Source organism: Podarcis erhardii (genome assembly GCF_964252035.2).
Source record: "Podarcis erhardii genome assembly, chromosome: 13".
Classification (NCBI taxonomy): Eukaryota; Metazoa; Chordata; class Lepidosauria; order Squamata; family Lacertidae; genus Podarcis; species Podarcis erhardii.
Genome location: NC_138502.1, coordinates 17,023,826 through 17,046,449, shown reverse-complemented (window position 1 = coordinate 17,046,449; position 22,624 = coordinate 17,023,826). Strand labels below are relative to the sequence as shown.

Genomic DNA, 22,624 nt, shown 5'->3' with positions numbered 1-22,624 from the left:
AATCTTGAATCACAGATTTAAATTTTGGCCAAGGGGTAAAGCAAGTTTTCCTTTGCTGGCCTTACAGGGCTTTTAAGGCCAGAAGGCAGAAAGGGTGTCCACTGTACTATTGCCAGTCCATGTCCTCATTAGGAGTCTAACAAGTGAGACCAGCACATCTCCTTCCTCTTAAAGCTATTGCTCCTGTTTAGGGTTCCTGCCTGTCAAACCACCTAAGCGGGACAGCCCAGTCTTCCACTCCCTCAAGTTTAAAGTTATTTTTATACTGGATCAGATTGTTACTATTAATGTTTCCTGGTTTTTTTTGTTTTTTTTGTTTTTTATATTATTATTATTATTATTATTATTATTATTATTATTATTATTATTATTATTCTATGTGTTGGAAGTCACCCAGAGTGGCTGGGGCAATCTAGCCAGATGGGCAGGGTATTATTATTATTATTATTATTATTATTATTATTACTATTATTATTATTAATTCTGTTTCTTCCACTACCCCTCAACTGCCACCAATATACTTTTATTTTATTTTAACTTCTGCAAACTTTGGAGTTTCCCCAAGCATGATGACCCCCCCCCCCGGCCCCGCATTATGGCTGGAGGTTGGTTTCAAGGGACAATTTCAGTTTTGACTTTTGCAGCAACTTGACTAGTGATTATTAACAGGGCATCAGAGTACTGCATTACTCCTATAAAATATTCCCTCCCAGCTAGGGATGGGCAAACGCATCAGTTTCGGTTTCTCTTTTTCAATGTTTTCAGTTTTCCAGATCAATATGCAATTACTTTTTAAATTTTTATTTTTAAAAGTCCTCACAAAAGCTGTCAGCATTTTAGCACACATTTCTCAAATATACACACTTGAGCAAGTAGTTCCCCTTAATATAATGCATCTTTGTGTGTTTATTTCAGAAATATATGCACATTTATGCACACTTTCCCTCAAACGTACACATTTTTGTATATAGCTGAAGTTTGCACCACAAAATTCAGAGAGGTGTTAATTTTTGATGGCTACCTGTCCACATGTTGTTTGGGGAAGTGCAGGTTAGATAGATTCCCATCAAAATACGAACTGAACCAAAATTCTCCCCTATATTCAGCAAAGTCTCTCAACCTGCAGTAAGGATACAGCAGTGAGCTACGCTTGCAACAGCTACACTGTTGATTACTAATCTCTCAAGCCAACCTGAAACACACAACTAAAAACTAAGGATAACATTACAGCTGTGTTGCAAGCTACTGCCCCATGTTTGGTCAAACCCCAGGCTGCAGTAAGGTTCTACCTCTGGACAACATCTCTCAACAGCACTGTAGGACTGTTGCAAACTACTTAGAGGTTAAAATGTCCCCTGGCCTCCAGCCTTCTGTGTGAATGTTACTTCAGGGCTGTATTATAGCCAAAGCCTTTCCTAAACAGATATTATATTAGGTCCCAAAACATGAAGGGTTTTAGAGGGTAAGAAAATCCCTGAATCTGAGATTGGCACATCTCCCTGACAGGATAGACTCGCTTTTAGTCATACCCAGAGGAGGCCCACTGGCATGGCTAACTTAAGTTCTACTTAAAATTAATGGACCTATCTTGACACAACCCAGTCTCCTTGTCTATGACAAGAATTAAAGTAGGGGCTCTACAAGATATTTTTTTAAAAAAACCTCAAGTCTACCTTTTCCAGCTGGCAATGTGAACCACATTTGCTTTGGAATTTATATTAGCAAAAAATATATATTTAAATGTTTCACACTGAATAAGAATTGCATTAAAAAGAACAGGAGCTCTTTCGTCTTTGCTGCTACCTTTTGGAGTTTTGCTGTGTGGGTGGGTGGACACAATGATGTCCAATTCCAGTTGCATTAACATTTTGGATGTTATCCACTTATACCTATGGGCAGCTCTTACTTTCACTTTTCTCTGAGGACATTTAAAAATAAACTCAGTATGAACCAGGAAATTACCTGTCCAGACAAAAATGATGTCCTTTTTATCTCTTTGTGCCTCTTTCTCCATCATCTTTTCATGCATTTCTCTCCAGCAAGGAGGGGAACAGAGCAGAGGGTGGTTCTTGCCTTCTTTCACACCTGCCCAAGCAGCAGAGTTTTGAAGCTTCCCTAGTTGTTTCAGTCACATTACCCTCCTCCCTTGCTCCTTTCAGCCAGCCAGACCATTCCACACACACATCCACCCAAAAACACCTCCAGTTTTTCCTGCCAACTGATTCAGTACAGTGGTAGCCCGGGTTACATACGCTTCAGGTTACACACTCCACTAACCCAGAAATAGTGCTTCAGGTTAAGAACTTTGCTTCAGGATGAGAACAGAAATCGTGCTCCGGCGGCGCGGCAGCAGCAGGAGGCCCTATTAGCTAAACTGGTGCTTCAGGTTAAGAACAGTTTCAGGTTAAGTCTGGACCTCCAGAACGAATTAAGTACTTAACCTGAGGTACCACAGTATTCTGAAGCTACTGGGTTGGAAGGGATTCCCCTTAAGTTTTGTTTGTTTGTTTGTTTGCTTGTTTGTATTCTGTACTTCTACAAATACTGGGCTTTCAAGCATGCTAATACTTCCTATTGTGCATGGATGATTCTGTTTTGTTCTCATAAAGACTGGCACTCACCCCCCCCCCAAAAAAAAAACATTGCTAAGAGAAATGTTGGTGCATAAGCTAGCCCTGACTCTCACAGTGATTCAGCAGCAGCACAAGACACTGGGCCCAACTGGACATGACTATGGCTGGGGGAGATACTTGATTCAGTTTGCATTTAAATGTGACTCCACCTAATTTGCGCTTTCAGAAACAGCAACTGCACCGAAACACAGCCATCCAAAAGTCGCGTGATTCGGGAATTTTGCGGTGCACTTCTCCAGCCAAATAATTTGTACAGGAATGCATTTACTAGGGTAAAGTGTGCATAAAAATGCATATTTTAGTGCAAATAACATACAAAAAAAGCATTATATTAGGAAAAATTGCTTTGCCAAAACATGTAAATTAGGAGAAAGCCACACTAAAATGTGGATCAGTTTTCATGAGGACTCTTTCTTTCTTTCTTTCTTAAATACAAATTGATGAGGAAAAGTGATGAGGAAATAGAATAAAAGAGAAGATAAAACAGTGAATAAAACTAACCAGGATAGATAAATGAAACCCTCTTATATGAAGGCAGCATATTTCTATGTTCCAATTGCTGAGGTGTAGCAACAGGGGATAGATATCACCCTCCTCACCTGCTTGTGAGTTTCCTAGTGGCATTTACTTGGCAGCTGTTGAAAACTTGATCTGATAATATAAGGCAGTTCTTACAGTTTAACTGGTGGGGTGGGGGACAGGATATTTCAGTGCCGATTTCACAAGCACACATACTCTAAGCTTGAAGAAGGCTTTAGCATAGTGCCTCTAGTGCAGTGTTTCCCAACCTTGTGCCTCCAGCTGTTTTTGGACTACAATTCCCATCATCCCTTGCCACTGGTCTTGCTAGTCAGGGATGATGGGAGTTGTAGTTCAAAAACAGCTGGAGGCACAAGGTTGGGAAACACTGCTCTAGTGGGCCTCCTAGGCTAGTGGGGCCCCCAATTGGTGCCTGAGAATTGCCACTTTAATTTCCCATATTGCTCCCTATCTCTGAGGCACTGTGGAAAATTAAAATGGTGGCCATTTGATGCTGAACACAGGGGTTGGGAGTTGAAGGATCTTCAACACACGTTGAACAGAAACCATGAAGGAAGTTCTTGGTATGTTTGGCATGAGTCAAACATCTATGGGCTAGGATGATCATCCCCACTTGCAAAAAGCTGAGTATCATCACAGTGACCAACAGAATGCTTTACGGCCTTAAGTCTACACAAGCTTCAGTGTTACTTGTGCATGTGCGCATTCCAGAGCATGACTCCTCATGCCCTGAAGGCATCCTTGAGTGGGATGAAACTAGATGCAGTGAATCACAGGTGAGCTACAACGAGCGACATGGGTTACAGACATAACACATGCACACACATTTATTTGTTTATTACACTGTGGCCCCACTTTCCATCCAAGGAAGTCAAGGGGGCCTGCATGGTTCTCCCTCTTCCCATATTATCTTCACAGCCTTGTGGTGGTAGGTTAGGCTGAGAGACTGTGGTTGCCCCAAGTCCACCCAACAGGCTTCAGGGCTCTGCGAGGATTTGCACCCTGGCCTCCCAATACCTAGCCAAGCACTGTAACCGCTACACCACAACATACTGGCACCATAACTTGTGAGACCATATGGTTGCATCTAAGGGGTATGTCTTGTTCTTGATATTTCCCTCTGTAACGGCTCTTTGCAGGGCGCAGGGGTGATGTCTGTCTACCTCTTCACCAAGCGCTACGCTGAGGAGGAAATGTACCGCCCTCACCCAGCCTTCTACCGGCCACGCCTGAGTGACTGCTCCGACTACTCCGGCCAGTTCTTGCACCCCGAAGTGTGGCACCGTGGACGTAGCCCCTCCGACATCTCCAGCGACGTTTCCATCCAGATGACTCAGAACTACCCACCAGCCATCAAGTACCCTGAACATATGCACATATCCACCTCACCTTGCTAGACGCACCAGAGAACGGGCTGGACAAGGAAGCCAGCTTTCGCTTGCAGACTGTATCGTTCTACCCCAACCTGCCTAGGAGACTCCCCTACCAGTGTGGGTTGTCTTCCCCTCTCTAAAGACTCTTTACCACCTACTCTGCTAGAAATGTCCTCTCTCTCTCTCTCTCTCTCTCTCTCTCTCTGGTGGGAACTATTCAACCAACTTTTGAGATTGCCAGTGCCCCCCCCCACCTCCCCTTCCGCCCTCTTGGAAACTGTCCTTATTTCCTTGCTTCCCTGGGAAACTACCAATTTGAAAAGCCCACCCCTCAAAACTCAAGTCATGCACACACCCTGTTCATTCTCCACAGAGCAGCGGAAAGAAGATATATATCTCCCAGTTCAGTTCTGCTGCCTCAGAATACTTCTCCTTTCACTCAGGTGGTTGGAAACCTTAGTGGGAAATAACTCGTGAAGCATGTTCCCCTCAACCTTCTCCCTGAAGAGGTTTCGACAGCAAGCAGGTTCAAAACCATCTGCATTTTTCAGATCTTGTGAGAGGAAGATGCCCAGAAGCCATTTTCTCCCATCAATCCAATTCCTGAAAGGAGAGGGCTCATTGCCAACATCTCCCTCTGTCAAAACAACAACGAAGAAACAAAACTAGCTTGACAAGAAGTAATTGCTTTACCATTGTCATCATTCTCTAGTTTTCTGACTATAAACGACATCTCCTTGACATTTTTACCTCCATCCTTCAAAGGCCCTAATTATTCAGGCTTATCTACCTGACAACAGCCATCCTTCCATCCCAGCTTCTTAGGTGATGACAGGAAATACATTAGACTGCCATCTTGGTTCAGCCAAAAATGACCAGGTAAAATGTAGTGCTATATTTTCCATTCCCCTTTTCATCTTGCCGGTTTGTGACATAGCTCTACAAATACTGCTATGTTTATTTGTCTCAAAACAACTAGCCCTGAGAGAAATACTCTATTCAGTTTATTTCTACCAATATCTCAATCTCAGTCAACCAAATTATAGCATGAAACTGTTCCCTCACCGTTCTTCTGTGCCCTAAATGTCCTCCTCCCTCCCCAACACGCACACACAAACCTGCTCCCTCTGTGCCTCATTCTTGCCTTCTAGGTTCTTACAGGAAATGACTAATCATCATTTTTGTATGCCCACAAATGACCAGCTTGGGCACCAATCCTGTAGGTTTCATTATTCTCTCAGGCACTTCCCCTTGGAACCCAACAGCAAAGTGCCGCACCACCATTTGGGGTTGGCTAAAATAAGGCCTTTTCCTGTCAGGAAATGTGCACGCCCCCACTCCCGTTTCTGTTCTTATTGTTGAAGAAAATAGTCTGACATCTAAATTTTCTTCCAAGATCTCGTACCATTTGCTTTCTTCCTGGCTCCACCTCCTGGCTCTTCCACCACCTTTATTTTTGTCAGCGTTTCAGAGAAGAACCCAATGTATTATCTGAAAAGACCTTTTTTTAAAAAAAAAATGGTGCCCCTACAACTGATACAACTAAAACACAATTATGGAGGGGTGAGGAAATAACTGTGTCTTCCAGCCAACAATGCCTCAAATATTCCCACCCCATCATTCAGTTGTCCATCAGCAAGGGGCCACGGCCATGTCATTGTGGTGCAAATGGAAACTCTTAAGAATTCCAGATGACTCTTTTTTAAGCATGTTCCCTTCAGTCATGATGATGCCACCTGGGGTTTATAAGGCTAAAGACTCAAGGGGAAAGGAAGAGAGAAAGAGAGAGAAGGAGGGAGGGCGAGAGAGAATTTATTATCCAGCTGTCAATCATCTACCACACTAGGGAGTAAAGTTTGAACCCCTGTTTCCTTTCCTTTCCTATATTTCTCACTCTTGGTTTTCCTTTGTTTTGACTTAACAGCTTATATTTTCTGCATCAGTTTCTTCTCGTCTTACTTTTATTTTTGTTTCGTTTGCGTAACCGTTTTTCCCCCATTTCCTCACTCATTCGTGTGTGAGGTTTTTCCCCCTTTCTGTACCCCTCTTAATTTTTTCCTTTTCACAACATTTCACCTTCTTGGGCTTTCTGAATTATTATTTTTGGATTGCTAAACACACACACACTCATTTCCTAAGGATTCAGTGTGCATAATTCTCTGGTTTTCCTCTGCCTCTTCCTTTTCCCCGCCCATCTCATTTAATTCCTCTTAACATTTTGTGCATTCCCCACCCCACCCCCTTTCATTTTGAAACTGTCTCTTTCCTTTCCAGTTCCTCTCTCTATAATACTCCGCTGCGCCTTCGCAACTCCAGCTCCTGCATATGATACTCTGTGGTTCAACCAAAGAGGGAACATGGCGCAGGAAAAAAAGGAAGGCTGACATGAATTTTGTGTAGAAGAGGGATGCTGACAGGACACACACAAAATGGTGGGAGTGGGGGAGGGGAGGAAGCTGCTGAAGAGGGAAACCTGAACGGAAGGAGTATGGGAATGGGGAGGGAAATAAAAAAAGGGGGGAAGGAATGTGATGGAAAAAGAGGAAAATGGCAAGGGAAAAAAGGGATATTACTGGATGTAAGATTGAATAGAAAGAGAAGGCTTGAGGGGGAAATCTTGCGGTGTTTCTGGCTGCTCAGCTCAAACTATTTTCACTCTCCCTGTAAAATTTAATCCTGCTTTACCCCCACCACCACCCCCAGTTTCGCTTCAGCTACAGGAAAAGGCTGTTGCTCAGTGCGGTAAATGAGCCTACTTTTCAGGCAGAAGACCGCAGTATCAGTCTATGGGCGTAGCCAAGGGGAGGCGGGGGGGCAGCCCCCCATCAAGTAAAACAATAGAAGTACTTAACTGACAGATGACATTGGTCCTGCCCCCCCAACAAAAGTCCTGCCCATCCCCAAACAAAGTCCTGCCCCCCCCCCCAAAAAATGCTGGCTACGCCCATGTACCAGTCCCTGGTAGGACTGGAAGTCTTCCTGTCTGGAATCCTGTTGCCCGTTGTTGCAGGGCATCAGTCTTCAAGCGGTGGGTTAGGCACCCACTACAGAACCACAAGCTGATCTAAAGTGGGCTGGAACTTTGGCACGACTGCCATACAAATATATGGTAAAAAAGAAAAAGAAGAAACTGGGCCTCCCCAAATCCATGTTTGGTTGAAAGATGGGTCCTAAGTTTGAAAAAAGCTGGAGGCTACAAGTATACTGACCTAGATGGACCAAAGATCTAACTTGAGCTAAGGAAGAATTCGTGTTTTCTCCCTCTCTTTCTCTCTGCCTGTCACCAGCCTCTTTTCCTGTCACACAGCAGAAAATTGAGTGATGGGGGAGGACTTCCGCTCCTGTCCTTTGCAGGGAAAAAGGTGGGGCAGGAAATGACATTCTTGTTAGACTGGGCTAGTCTCACCCGTTTCCCCTGGGGCATTCAAAGGTTTATGGAACGGCATTCTGTGAGGCACAACGGGAAAAAGTTTCACTGTGTTTGCAGGCAACATTGCAATATGGCTTCCTGTGAAGAGGTGTCATGCCAATGCATAGATTTCCTCGTGGCACTGCCCCCCCCCCCAGTCTTCCCAATCTGAAGCAAGTTTTAGCACCCACTATGTCAGAATTCCCTTGAGCAAAAGATGAATTATCCTTGGATGCTATAAATGCAATCACAACATGGACCCATCTTACACAGGGGGAAGAGAAGGCAGCAAGGACTTTTGAAGGGTGAGGAGCAGATGCTCTCGTGCCATAGCTATGAAGAGGGATGAGAAGAAAGATACTGCTGAATCAGCTTTAGAGAGAGAGAGAGAGAGAGAGAGAGAGAGAGAGAGAGAGAGAGAGAGAGTTCTGATTCTCTTTTTCCGCATGTCCCCTCCTCCTCCCACTGCAGAGTCAGCACCAGCTGCAGTTAAGTTCACCTTCATGCATTGCTTAGGGAATCAGAATCCAGCACTGGTTTCTGATTTTCCTGCCATCTATCAAGTGGTCTATCTACAGCATCACCATATTTGCACCCCACCGCATCTATTCTTTCAGGGGTCCACAATCATCACCTATTGCAAGAGAGCACCCCCTGTTTCAGTGAGTAGCCCTTCACTTCTGGGAGTCGCTTCTGTGCCAAAGGAGAGTTAGGGATGAGGTGTCGTCTCCAAGCCAGAAGGCTGTGGAAGGAAGTGATACATCACAGAACTGAATGCAATCCTACAAATTAATGCTTTACAAATAACATGTTTCTGGTCCACTTGACCTCATCGAGCTAAGGAAACACAGTAGTGACAGATAGCCTACACTTCTGTTTCCCACTTGGCAGATGCCAGTTTGGTGGCAGGGCCACTGTGGAGGTAGAGGGAGCTCTATTTGGTGTAAAGGGAGTTGGTCTCACTCTCTCTGGCCACCCTAATAGAACCATAGAATCATAGAGTTGGGAGGGAACCCCGGGGGTCATCTAGATCAACTAGTTGTTATGCAGGAATTTCAACTAAAGCATCCATGACAGATACCTCTGCTTGAAAACCTCCAAGGAAGGACACCAGGTGTGTTCTGACCAAGTCAGAACCGAGCACAACTATTACTTCCCTTGATCAGGACACCATAGTTCTGTTGCTGCAGACTAGAATAGCATTAACTTTTTTTTTGCTGCTGTATTATACTACTGACTCATGTTAAGCTTGTCGTCTAGTAAGACCCCAAGCTCATTTCTACTGGCAAGTCAGGTGTCCCCCATCTTATATTGGTGCAGCTGGTTTTTCCTGCCTAAGTGTAGAACCTGGCCTTTGTCTCTGCTGAAGTTCATTTTGTTAGTTTTGGCCCAGTTCTCCAATCTGTTAAGGTCACCTTGAATCCCGATTCTGTCTTCTGCAGCATTGGCTACTGCTCTCAGTTTGGTATCACCTGCAAATTTGATGAGCATCCCCTCAATTCCTCCACCCAAGTCGTTTATAAAGAGGGTGAACAACAATAGGCCCAGGACAGAACCCTCTGGCACTCCACTTGTCACTTTTTCCAGGGTGATCAGGAACTATTAGTAAGCACTCTTTGGGTTTGGTTAGTAAACCAGCTACAAATCCACTTAATACTCGTCCAGTCCACATATTACCAGCTTCTCTGCAAGAATATCATGGGGGACTTTGTCAAAAGCCTTACTGAAATCAAGCTAAACTACATCCACAGCATTCCCCTGATCTACCAGGCTTGTAACTCCATCAAAAAAAGAAAGAAATGAGATTCATCTTGCATGACCTGTTTTTGAGAAACCCATGCTGAGTCTTAGTAATGACAGCATCTTTTTCTAAGTGCTCACAGACCAACTGTTTCTTCCCTGGTACTGATGTCAAGTTACCTGGGTTGGTAGTTACCTATGTCTTCTTTCCCCCCCTTTTTGAAGATAGGTACAACATTTGGCCGCCTCCATTCTGCAGTTGGGTTGTACCAATCTTAGCCCTAAATCTATAATTTGCAAATTAGGGGGAGGGAAGAGAAGGCACTCACTCCTCAACCTTCCATTAATCCCATAATAAGTCCCACCCCATTATTTCCAGTTGTCCAGTGCACTCAACCATTGCTGCCCTTGCCAAGCTATATTGAATTTGGGAACCTGTGTTTCATCTGTTGTTGTTGTTGGGATATTTATTTATTTATTTACTTACTTACCGGTGTTTATTTATTTATTTGCAGGGGGGGAAGCTCTGGAAATGCAAGCAGTTGCTCAGAAAACAGAAAGCAGATGGGTGCAACTTTCAGGACTGCTGCCACTCATGTCCCTCCCTACTAGGGCCTCAGGTGTTTTTTTTTAAATAACTGGACTGTTGTGAGCCAAGCTTCCATAGCAATACCAGATCAGGGAGGTGGTGGCTCCATAAATGTAGAGATTTTACAAAAATGGCAACTCAGAATGCAGGAAGGAAGGAATATGAAGGATGGCTTCTGATTCCAAAGTGCAAATAAAGAGAGGAAAGCAGAGCATGTGGCTCAGAGGTTCGGTCAGGTCAGCAGCAATAGCCATCGCCAAGCAGCAATGTAGGTGCAGTGATGATGGCTTCTTGTAGGAGTTCAGCTTTGCAGCTAGCGGTTGTAAGGTGTCAGTCTCCTCTTTTTTCCATTTTCCAAATAGATAGGCATGGAAACCTCCTTGGAAATCTGCTTGACATAGGACCCGCAATTTTCCCTTTGCAACTGGACATCTAGTCTCCGTGGGGCTGGGGCTGTGCAATAAATAAATAATAGCCTGAAATGGGAGGCAGAGAGAGAGAGACGGGGTGTGAGGAATTTATAGAGGTCACGGGCAACTGCAAGCAAAGTTGCCAACTTTCCATGTGGTCACTGTAGTAGTGCTTTTAACAGCAGTTTGATATACAGACTTTAGCAGGTGATGGTGTCAGTCTCCAGGTTTTGAGAAGCAATATTTGCTTATTTTTGCAAATCAGGTTGATGCTCAAGGCATGAGAGCAAGCCAGCCAATGGTGCAGCAAGGTTGTAGACAGGAAAACAAAGCAGGCCCAGGTTGGCTTATGGGCCCTCAGGTTTCCTGACACAGGTCACCATCAGACAAAGCAGATATTGAAACATCCTCTTGGTTTGTTTTCACAAAATTTGTGCAGAGGTTCTATGACGTCGCCATCAAGTTGTTACCCTGGTCTTCCCATTGCAGTTTTCCACCACTGCTCTTACAATTCAGAAACAAATGTAATGAATGCAACACTCACCAACTTAACTTCTTACTGCTCAACCCTATGCATGTTTCCTCAAAAGTAAGTCCCACTAAGTTCAGTTGGAATTACTTCCCTAGTAAGTAGGCTTAGAACTGAAGCCCATTGCACTCAATTAGACTTATTTCTGAGCAGACTTCTAACATCATCATCATTATTATTATTATTATTATTATTATTATTATTATTATTATTATACCGCCCTTCATCGGAAGATGGCAGGGTGGTTCACAACATAAAAATACAAAATGAGAACACAAATCACATAAAAAAAACCAAGACAGACTGATAACCCTCCATCCCACAAACACATTTAAAAGGACACAGAAAGTTAATCAGCCCAAGACTTGGTTAACAGAACTGTACTATAAATCAAATCTGAATAAATGTGCATATAAGGTGGGGGTGGAGGAATGGGCTGCATCCAATTAGTCATATTCAGAGATGACCCGCTGAAATTAATGGGCATTACTAACGTAGGTCCATTAAGTTCAGTGGGTTTACTCTGACTTGAACCTTGTTGGATACAGCCTAATACAAACTTTGTTTTTACATGATGTTAATAAGGGGCAGCTTTTTTTAGTCAATCAAAATGTTTTAATTGAGTTTACCTGATTGATTGATTGATTGATTGATTGATTCAGCATTGCAGCCCTAGTTATAAGCATGTTATTTAAAAGTAATACACGTGAACTTATGGAGTAGGGAGGAGAGGAATGCTGTTCCCTACACCTCCTCCCAAAGTATTATTTGATAAAATATCCCCCGTTCAGGATGCTCAATTTTCTAAAGGGTTATGGTGGCTGTTGTTTTTAATGCTACCAATCATACATCTCAAGACGATTCACAAAAAGCAAACCCATGACTAAGTGTCTAAAGCAGAACCATGACAACATGCAGAATCCATAAATGGGCAGTTTGAACGCAGGATCATGTTACAGCAAGGAAAACTGAAGCACAATCCAATGTACGTTTACCTGGAAGGAAGTCTCACTATGTTCAGTGAGGGCATACCCCCAGGTATGTCTGCATTGGGTTACAACATAAGGCATTTTTTTTTAAAAAAAAAAAGTATTGCAGGGTGTGAGTGGACTTCTCACACATCTAGAAAGTGTCAGTGGACTAGGAATCATGGCCCCAGCAACTATTGCTCCATTCTGTATGGGCAACCACCTGTGTCTCCATCCATTGCAGTACAAGAGGCAAAACGCTCCAGCAGGAGAACCTGTCCCTAGAGATGCAGTAATGTGGGGAAAACTTCAGCTATGCATTTCTTGAGTGTCATGAAGCTCTTAAAGACACAGGAGTTTGTCCACTAAAATTAAGGCAACTGTCAGCTTCTCGGTAATCTCTGTCCCACTTCACACGAATTTCACACGGACGGCTGAGATGATCGCCTAAGGTGAAGTTGTTCGCTCCTCACTGCAAAATCACCTTTGCATAATTCAGACAACACACACTTTATTTATTATAAAGGATTTATACGTCACCTTTCTGATACCTATGTAGTATTACTCAAGGCGGCATCACTTGAGTTCTTTTGACGGGTGACTCAACCACCCACCCACCCCACCCTGATTGAATGTGTGTACCAAATCCATTGGGGGGTAAACATTGCTCTGAGATGATAGGAAAGGTGTATCAATCCTGTCTGGTATCGAATGGCTCATTCACACAGGCAAGCGAACCCTTGCAGTCATCAAAGGATAGACTTGCCCTCTACAGTTCTCCATTGATCCAAGTTGATATGTGTTCCTCTCCCTGCGAGCTGAAGCTGTTCTGGGGGAGGAAGGGAAACCATAAAGAAAATGTTGCAAATTCCCTTTAGGTAAGGTTGGTGGGCCTGCCTCTGAGAGGCTTTCTGTGCCTTTAAGAGTAGAAAAAGCCACACCCGGTAAGAATTTCTCTCCCATGCAAGCCTTGAAGGTACAAGGGGATTCTGAGTCTAGATCTGGCAGCCCTGCATTTGGGGCTCTCTGTTGAACAAACAGTCATGCTAGAAACCAGAAAGAGTTGAGAGCAGCAAGGGAAAACGTTTTGCTTTTGCTGTTTTAAGTAATCTGCCATCTTTGGGGAGGGCAGAGCTTTCTCCTGTGGCTTTCACAGGTGCATGAGGACAAACAAAAATTCAACAGGTGAAGCCTTCGCCATCACTGTGAAAAGCTGCACCTGTTCAACTTCCACCCACCACGGAGTGGTTAAAAGTGCAAGAGCCCCACAGGAGAGGGGGCGAGGGAAGGCATATTTAATAGTGTCATGATGAATTTTGGTACTGAAAGCATTAAAACATCTCTAAGCCTTGCTTCCTTCCCCCCCTGTGCATGGATACAAACAACCCTTGGGATGGAAGAAGTCATATAAGGGCTAAAAGCCATCTTGTACATTTACACAGACTAAGGAGAATGGGAATAGGGGTATTTTGTCAGCAGCATTAAAGCTAAAAGAAGCGTTTTGGAATAAACAGATGTATATCGATATGTGTGGCACACTCAAAGGCAAAGTATTAGTTTTTATACCAATTACGGTAAATCATTCTCTCTCCCTCTTGTGAAAGCTCTCTGCCACACCTGGGCAGAGGAAGTGGAAATATTCTGGTGGTGCTTACAAGACTTAAATTTGCACACAGAGAGAGAGACATCTTGGAAGCAGCTGAGTATTTTATTCTCTATAGGCATCTAAGGTTTAAATATGGAATGCAACTTTTGAAACACGGGGAGGAGAGTGCCTGCCACGGTGAGAAAAGTGGATCCTGTGGTCATGGAGGCAGAATTGGTGCAGCTGGTCTTGAGAGGTGGCACTGATTCTATTTTCTTAGGCTGCATCCTAGAATTTTGGGGTGAATGGGGTTGGGGGGAAGGGGAACCTAACGGGAGGGGGAGGGGATTAATTAACCAACAAAGGAACCTTTTTTTTAAAAAAGAAAAAAATAATTAATTACGAGAAAATTGTTATTAATGGTTATTAATGATTATTATTATTATTATTATTATGGTTAATAAAAATGTCCCGGCCCCAGTCCTCCTTGCTATGGAGGAGGGACTGGGCCAAAAAAACAATCCATTATTTACTCTGTAATATAATGTAAATAAGACTTCAATAAACTTTATTTCAAACAAAAATATCTCCTCTTCATGACCATAGAAACAGAGTTCCCTGTGAGACAGGATCTAGATGGATTGATAGGTATCAGAGTATAGATGAGGCTACTATAAAACGCATATTATGACCTGCAATGATTCCTTCCTCACCAGGCAGGGACGGGACTCTGGGAGAGACCACCTGAATTCCTTGAGAGCCACTGCCACTTTGCATAGACACTTCTGAGCTAAATGGACAAGTAGTTCGATTCATTAAAACGTAGCTTCCTTTCCAGCTGTAAGAGGGGGATCACTCTGTGTGTGCTCAGAGGCACTATCATCTTTATTATTATCGCTTTGCACGTTTTGGGGCTGAGGTGGAAGGACCCGCTGGCTCTCTGAGAAAATGGAACAATAAAGTGATGGCCATTGTGATGGAGCGACAAGCTGGATCCAAGCTGGGATAGCTCGGTTGGTAAAGTATGAGACTCCTAATTTCAAGGTTGTGGGTTCAAGCCTCATGTTGGGCAAAAGGTTCCTGCATTGCAGGGGGTTGGACTAGATGATCCTGGTGGTCCTTCCATCTCTACAGTTCTAGGATCTCCAGGGAGTAGAGTGCAAGAAGGTTCAAGGAGCCAGTGTAGTGTAGTGGTTAGAGTAGCCTGGAGACCAGAGTTCAAATCTCCACTCAGCCATGAAGCTCACTAGCACCTGAGTGAAGATGGACCAGAGGACAAGGCTGGAAGGCAGGAGAACTCTGGAGCTTTCCCCATTCCTTATGGGTGCATTTCCCTGTGACTCCATTTCCCCAGTCTCCATCAGGAACCAACAATGTCAATATAAGAGAGCTAATGGGCTACACTAACCTGAGAAAAGAAGGGAAGGCCTAGCGACAAGAGCACCCTCCTCCTCCTGGCAAATGTGGAATGGGTTAATGGTCACCATGGCAATGAGCTGGGAATATGGTACCTTGGATGCACACGTGGCAACGGAGGAACTGGCAGAAACTGTGCCGCATAGAGAAGACGGGAGGGGGGAATGGAGGGGGATTGTGGAATCAGGAAGGATGCAATGAATGTGGAATGTGCAGGGAGAGATCAGGGAGAGTGAGGATTCACTTTGATGAGGGAAGAGAGCAGAAGAGAAATAATAGGAGGAGGAAATACAGGAGCAGCTGGTGCAGGCAGCTGAATAAAGCAAATGTGTTTGGAGGAGTGTGAGATTTTGGGGTACAGGATCAGTGGCGGCGGGGAGAGTTCTGGAGAAGGGGAAAGAGATGAAAAGAAAAGGCTAGGAGGTGGTGGGTAGATTGCGGGAACAACGACTGCTGCTAATAGGAGGAGGAAATCAAATGCAGAGGGGGGCGTGGAGAAAAGGGAAAGGAGGAAAAACAAGCTGGGGCTGCAGAAAAGGGGGAAAATGCGGCAAAAGGAATAGGAGGAACACGGGGTGGGGGAGAGAAGTCTGGGAGACCAAAAAGAGTGGGGGCAGGAGGGAACGATGGGGATGGTTGCATCAAAAGCATCCAGGGTTCTGCAGGGGGGAAGATTTTTGGCAGTGAATGTGGGGGAAATGGATCAGAGGAGCAAGGAAGGAGAACCTCTGCTGGGATGGGAGGGGGGAATCAATTAAACAGGAACTGAGGAAAAAAGAGCGTGAGTCTAGTTAGCAATATTTTTTGCCGGAGGGAGAGATAGAATCTAGGCAGAGTTAACTACAGAGAAGTGGGGAGGGTGGGAGAGCAGATACGGGGGAAGCCATTAGGGCGACAGGATGTGGGGGAGGAAATTAGAGGAAGAAAGGGAAGAGGAGGAGGAGGGTGAAGAGAAGAATAAATCTCCTGTCTGAGAGATTGGAGGTGGGGAGGAAGACTGAGTGGGTGCAGGTGGAAGGGAAGTCACGGAACAAAGAAGGGATAAGGTTGGGGTTGTGGGAAGGCCGCCAGTGGAAGATGTGTGATCCAAGGTAGCTACTGTTAGGGATGCAGGAGAAATCAGATTCAGTTACCACTTAAAGGCAAACTTACTTAATTTGCTATTTCTGAACAATACGTGAAACAAAACTAAGCCACCCATCAAAATCCACACTTCTCTGAATTTTGCAAGGCAGCTCTCCATAGAAGTAACGTGCACATAGGCTATGGCCTAGGGTACAAATGTGCTTATAAATGCATGTATTGGTGAAAGCAACCTACAGAAATGCATGATGTTAGGGGAAATTGCTTTGCAAAAAATGGGTATACCAGGCAAAATTGCATACAGAAAGATGTACATTAGGACAATTCACACTGAGAAGTTGATGAATTTTCATGGGGACGTTGAAAAAAACAAAACACAGATAGATGTAGAAATTTAGAGAACAGAAGACTGGAAAACTTGCCATAGTGCAAAGGCAGTTAATACCTTTTTTATTTTAAAAAAATTGTATATTGGTTAATCACAGTTGTCTCTAAGCAGTGTACAGGAGACCCGATGCAATAAGACTAAAAATGAGTTACAACCATAAAATCAGAATTCAATTTAAAAGTTTGTCTTCAATATGTGCCAGAAGTTCAACAGGGAGGTGGACATAAGAAGAACCCTACTGGATCAGGCCAATGGCCCATCTAAGTCCAGCCTCCTGCGTGCAACCAGATGCCCGTGGAAAGAACACAGGCAGGATATAAATGCAACAGGGCATTATTCCCACTTGCAATTCCCGGAAGCTGGTGTTCCGAGGCATGCCACATCCAACAATGAATTTCAAAAGAAGGCAGTTGTTTGTAGTCAGGTGTTGAGTTGTTGTTGTTGGTGGTGGTGGTATGTGTGTTTTACTACTTAGCTACAATCAGCCAAGAAGCTGGAGAAGCAAGACCGTGGTAAACATGTTCTAACGTTACAGCTGACCCCCTTCCTATTTGGTGCTATGCAAATTTACAGGAGGTCATGACCTAGGATGTAAATAGATGACTGTAATTGCCCAGTGAGAAATGGAAGCATACAGTGGATGCAGAGTTGAGGAAATAGGATGGAGAGTGCTCCCGGTATGGAAGCTTGGGAAAGGTTCTGCAGCGAAATTAAAGGGATGCAAAGAAGACTCGAGAAGAGATGCATAGAAGACTTGAGGTTCGGTGGATGTGTAAGTGTGCCTGGGAACAGGAAGAGCTGTTGAAGAAATGCAAGGAAGAGATCAGAATCATGAAGGCACTATTGGGTCAAAAGGATTAAAATGGTTCATGGCTCACATTTTGCAGAAGGACCCTCACAACAGTTTTATCTCCACTACAAACTTACATTGGCTTTTAATTTCCAAGAAACCCGGAAATTGAAGTTTGGTGATGATGCTGAGATCAACACATGGAATTGCAATTCCGAGAATTTCTTATGCTTTTCCTAGAGGAAGAGGAAATAACATAAATCAAGATAAGGGTGGAGTCCTATATCTAAGAGAAACCTCACAGAACAAAGCGGGATCTCCTTCTGAGTAAACATCACACTGCATGGTCACCTCCAAACTGTCACTATCTTGATGGAGGGATTCAGCTGCATACCAAAAAGTTAGGTTTGCCCAAATAAAGTGGATTTTGGAACAACAAATCCACTTTTTAAAAAAATTAAATATTTTGCAGTTAGGAAAGTGACAGAGAAATGTGCTAAAAAGCGTGGGTTAATGATTGATGGACCGGAAGGAATGCAACCTCTGTGCAAATAAATCAGAATGAATGTCTGTTGTTGACTATCCTCCACACAAATAAATCAGAACAAATGCTCATTGAAGACAGGACATACTGGGTATGCTTTGTGCAAGCAAATTAGGATGGATGCTCAATAAATAGGCCATCTGGAGGAGCTTCATATCTATAGTGTACGTATACTTTTGATGCTTCCGGGCAACCTGTTTATTGGACATTCATCCTCATTTGTTTGCATGAAGTTGGAGAGGGCAGCAATATGACTTTGGCTGTTGGTTGAGCATTAGTTGGGCTTCCCCTGTTCAGTAGCTTTATCTTGTTCAGAGTCTAGCATCCCAATAATCTCCCTAGGGTGGAACCTCAGAGCTGGCAACTCATCATTTGTATTTGAGGAGCTCAGTCCATAAGAATAGAATAGGATCAAGTCTGTGCCTATGTACATATATATCCTTTTTGTTGTCTTGAGTTATTATTTCTTACAAGGGCTGCTATCCCAGCAGACAATGCCAAACTTTCACAAGACTGACGGGTGACGGATGGTGCATTCAGGGGTTTGACGGAACGAATTGACTTGTCCTCTATTGACATGTTTTGTGATCCACATTGCCATCAAGCCCTGTTGCTTTTACGCAGCGTTGTCAGAGAGGGAAATGTGCCGTTCCCAGACTGATGAGCTCTGACATTCAAAACAGGTTGTGGGGCTGAACCTTCGCTCAAATAAAGCCGAGGAGGAGAGAAGACAGGGAGTTCTTCACAACAATCTCAGAATCACCCCCCCTCCCTTCCACTCCTCCTTCAAGCCTAGACTTCTGGGTGGGAGAGAGGTGGAGTTGTGAGCACTGGCATCTGCTGAACAGAGAGATACAGCATTCTGCATTGGCATGGCAACCGGGGCAGGGAGGGGGGAGAAGGGAGGCAGCAGCTTCCCGGCTGCGTCTGGAGCTCACAGTCATCAGCAGCATATGCCAAAAGAACAGGGGCAATCCACACTGTGCAGCAGTGTGCGCTGTGTGCAACCCTGGATAGTTCTAAGTTATGCCGAGGGGACACCGGTGCTATGCAATGCGGCAGCAAGGCTGTGCACAACTTCAGTGCACGGTGACGCAAACACAACAGGCAGATAGTCATGCACAACGACAATGCAGTTTGTGTGCGCACACTGCACAGGGATATGCAACAGGCACCATGAACAGTGAGCATAAGGCATGCATAGCGCCCAAGGCCCACGGATTTATGTAGAACAACACAGCATGATAGATGATGGTGATACATAGCTGACAATAAAACACACAAAAATGCCACACACCACTGTTCCTAAGTAATTAACAATTTGCAATGCTACTGCAACGAACAGCACAAAATGTATAGTACACACCTGCTTTGCAATACACTAATGCAGTGTTGTGTAATAGCTCACACACTGCAGCACAACAGAGAAGGGAGATGCAGTAACCCGTGGCAATGACATTTATCACAGGTATACAACCATATACTCTGTACAAATGTAATACATAGTGCACGGCACAAGGTAAGGATGCATTATGTGCAACAGTACACATCAAAACACCACAGAACAACACACATAACCAACTATAATCAGTACACTGTGATGATGACTTGTATTGGTCACTCAGATTAATCACCCAGTTCCTGGCTTTTGTCTCTTTGTCACAATCTAGCATGACCAAAGCAGGGAAGGCAGGGTGGTCATGTGCTGAGAGAAGCTCCAGCCACAGATTCTGCTGCTAGGTGGATTCCGCCTGACTCCCTCCACCATCATGGTGGACATGCTAACAATGCACATTGATCTGGAAGGGTAACCAATGCATTGCTGCCACTCCCTGCCCCAGATGGTATTGGACTGCATCTTCCATCAGCCCCAGCCAGCGATGCAAGTCCCAAACAAGGCAAGGTACGGCAGATAAGTATACAATCTACCCTTGATTCCTGCACAAGTTCATCCCTCTTTAGAGCCCTCTGTCTTCCTTTTGCTTGTGGAAAGCTCAGTCTAGACTGTGTAGGAGAAGTGAGCACGGTGGGTGGGTGGGCCACTGTCACCTGCGGGACCCCTGGGCTCACACAGAGGAGGGGAGCTGGTGAAGCCAAACCTGGGAAGGACAAGTTCACATTCAAGGGCTGGGGCACTCTGCTGAATCACTGCATATTCCAGCCTCTGTAAAATGTTTTGAGTGTAGTTTACATGGTAGCACAGAAAGATGGACACAGGTGAATGCGCTTATAGATATGTAACAGCACATCCGCTCCTGCCCACTTGATCTCGTCCCCTGTCCTGAAGCCTTCAGATGACAAATCCAGTGAGACTGTATGCACACGGGGAGGAATGAAATGAGGACTGCAGTGACAGCTTCCATTGCAAAACCTGCATATCCAATAGACTGACAAACCCTGCTCTGGATATTATGTGACTACATAGAAGGGGAGTGAATTGCATGCTCCTCCTTGACCTCTGCATGTCTGAAAGAGCCCTCTCATGTTCAACTGAATGCAAAGATGGATCTCTTCATGCCATCAGGATCCCTGAATTATCAGGGCTCCTGGTTCACAGATTGAGAACCCTCCAGATGCCCTGCTCTATCAGGTATTATCAGACAACTTGTGGAAGTCAGGAACCCGTGATCCATACAACATCCATACAGGGCATCACAATAGACCTCACAAGTGTGTACAAACCACAGGCATACGGGGTTTCTGTGCATGACCAGGAACTATTATGCAGTGCAGAAATACTGCTTGCTTCTTTATTTCTGGGTGCAATTCAAAATATGATTATTATTTTTTAACCCACAGACTCCATTGGGAGTCTTCCCATCCACCAAGACCCACCAAATATTTGGAGAAGGCCCTCCACCAAGAAACCTGCCCACTTTGCAAGAACTCATAGCAGGACCTTCCTAAAAGTGGCTCCTCCATAATTATGTAACACTTTCTTCAACAAGCCCCACCTACTTTAGATGCCTTTAGAAAAGGCTTGGGGAGCCCTTTTAACTCCAAGAGCCACATTCCCTTCTGGGCAACCTTTGGTGTTTGGGGGGGGCGGTCACATGCCAGGTAAGGAAGAGGCCTTATCAGTGTTCAATGATAGATTACACCCAGGCAATGAGAGATTACACCCAGGTACACTGGGTGACCTTGGGCCATTCACTGCCTCTCAGTCTAACCTACCCGGCAGGGTTGTTGTTCAATGAGGAGGGGAAAACTGAATGTGCCACCTTGAGCTCATGTTGTGTTGCAGGTAGACTAGACATTTTTGAATCAGTAAATAACCAAGATAGACACATACCTTGCATGATGAAAAATCCAGAAACATAAATTACAGCAGGAACTGCTGATTGTTTGTGACTCTACATTGCAGAGTAAATAGCTACTCTGTAGAGCAAGGGTGCTTAACCTGTGCTCCTCACCCCAGATACTCCCATCAGCTCAAGCCATCATAAGCAACAATCACTGGATTACTGGAACTGCAGCTCAGCAACATCTGGTGAGTCATAGGTTAGCCATCCACTTCTGGGTGGCTAAATAAATGAAGTTCTGAGGCAGGGAATACACAGGGAGCTGGCGGATGGAGGTTGTGAAGGCATTAGGGGAATATGTACGGGGGACAGTGGAGACTGGTTCATGAGGGCAACAGAGACATTGCCTCACCAACCTTAGTCTGTTCTCAGGCAACCCCCTGTTCAGAGGCTGGCAGGTTCCTCCCCCTTTTCTCTCAGAATTGCCCCTGTAGAATTCAGCAGGGAAGAGGATGGGTGCAAAACTAGAGTTAGTTGGCTCTGCTAGTCATTGGATTTAGCGCTACCTACTGTTTGGGCTCTCGGTCCCAAAAGGCAGCTGCTACCACTGTATGGGAAGGACTCAATTTCTCTCAAAGGACCAATTAAGATGCCTGCACATTTGATCACTCACACAACAAGTGGACACTTTGGGTTTGGAACGCCTGATGTTAGAGACACAGGTCCAAATCCTCACTCAGCCATGGAACTCCCTTTGTGGCCTTGGTCAAGCAATTCCCTCTTATTCTAACCTACCTTCCAGGACTGTGATGAAGGAAAGAACATCTACAGGTTCTGGCCTTTGAACCAGATTATATAGATGCTGGATAATATAGGGCTGTCACAAACGTTATAGGATCAGGCCATCTGGTCCAACAACCTGTTCTCACAGAGGCCAGTGAGATGTCTATGGGAAGCCCGCAAGCAGACCTGAATGCAAACCCAGATGTGATATTGAGGCCAGTCCAAGAGGAGCACCAGTCGGAGTTCAACGAAACACCCAAATACACCCATACCACAGCATAATGCTATATGACAGTGATGCAGTACTTAAAAATGGTGGAAAGTCACAGGCAATGGACATAATCTAAAGTGCAACCAACATGCAGTGGCACACAACCAGCGCATCATGCATTAGCCAGATGAAAGTGATGCACAACATGCAACAATGATGTACCCATTCTGGATGTTGCATCCCAGCCAGTACAGTCCAATATGACCAGTTGTAATCTAATGGCAGCTAATGGAGACTTGTCTAAGAAAACTCAGAAAGACATATCCCCCCCCCAATATTTATTTGTATACCTCCCCCGACACACAATGCAATGTTACAAATGCAACACTTT

General features: G+C 44.6%; 1 protein-coding gene and 1 long non-coding RNA gene across 3 annotated transcripts in view; one reads left to right on the top strand and one right to left on the bottom strand.

The window, feature by feature from the left end:
* CACNG7 (calcium voltage-gated channel auxiliary subunit gamma 7) overlaps positions 1–6,079 on the top strand; it is a 39,869-nt gene extending 33,790 nt beyond the window's left edge. Inside the window, exon 7 of the mRNA XM_081837478.1 lies at positions 4,313–6,079. Coding sequence (XP_081693604.1) covers positions 4,313–4,570 — 258 coding nt within the window. The 3' untranslated portion in view covers positions 4,571–6,079. The remainder of the gene's footprint in view (positions 1–4,312) is intronic.
* Positions 6,080–10,444: 4,365 nt separating this feature from the next.
* LOC309327910 overlaps positions 10,445–22,624 on the bottom strand; it is a 74,489-nt gene continuing 62,309 nt past the window's right edge. The window contains exons 4-5 of one of the 2 annotated variants that reach the window (XR_014150672.1): positions 17,591–17,689; positions 10,445–10,760 (exon numbers count right to left, since the gene is read on the bottom strand). This is a non-coding gene — a long non-coding RNA (uncharacterized lncRNA). The remainder of the gene's footprint in view (positions 10,761–17,590; positions 17,690–22,624) is intronic. The other variant, XR_014150673.1, reaches the window with a different exon arrangement.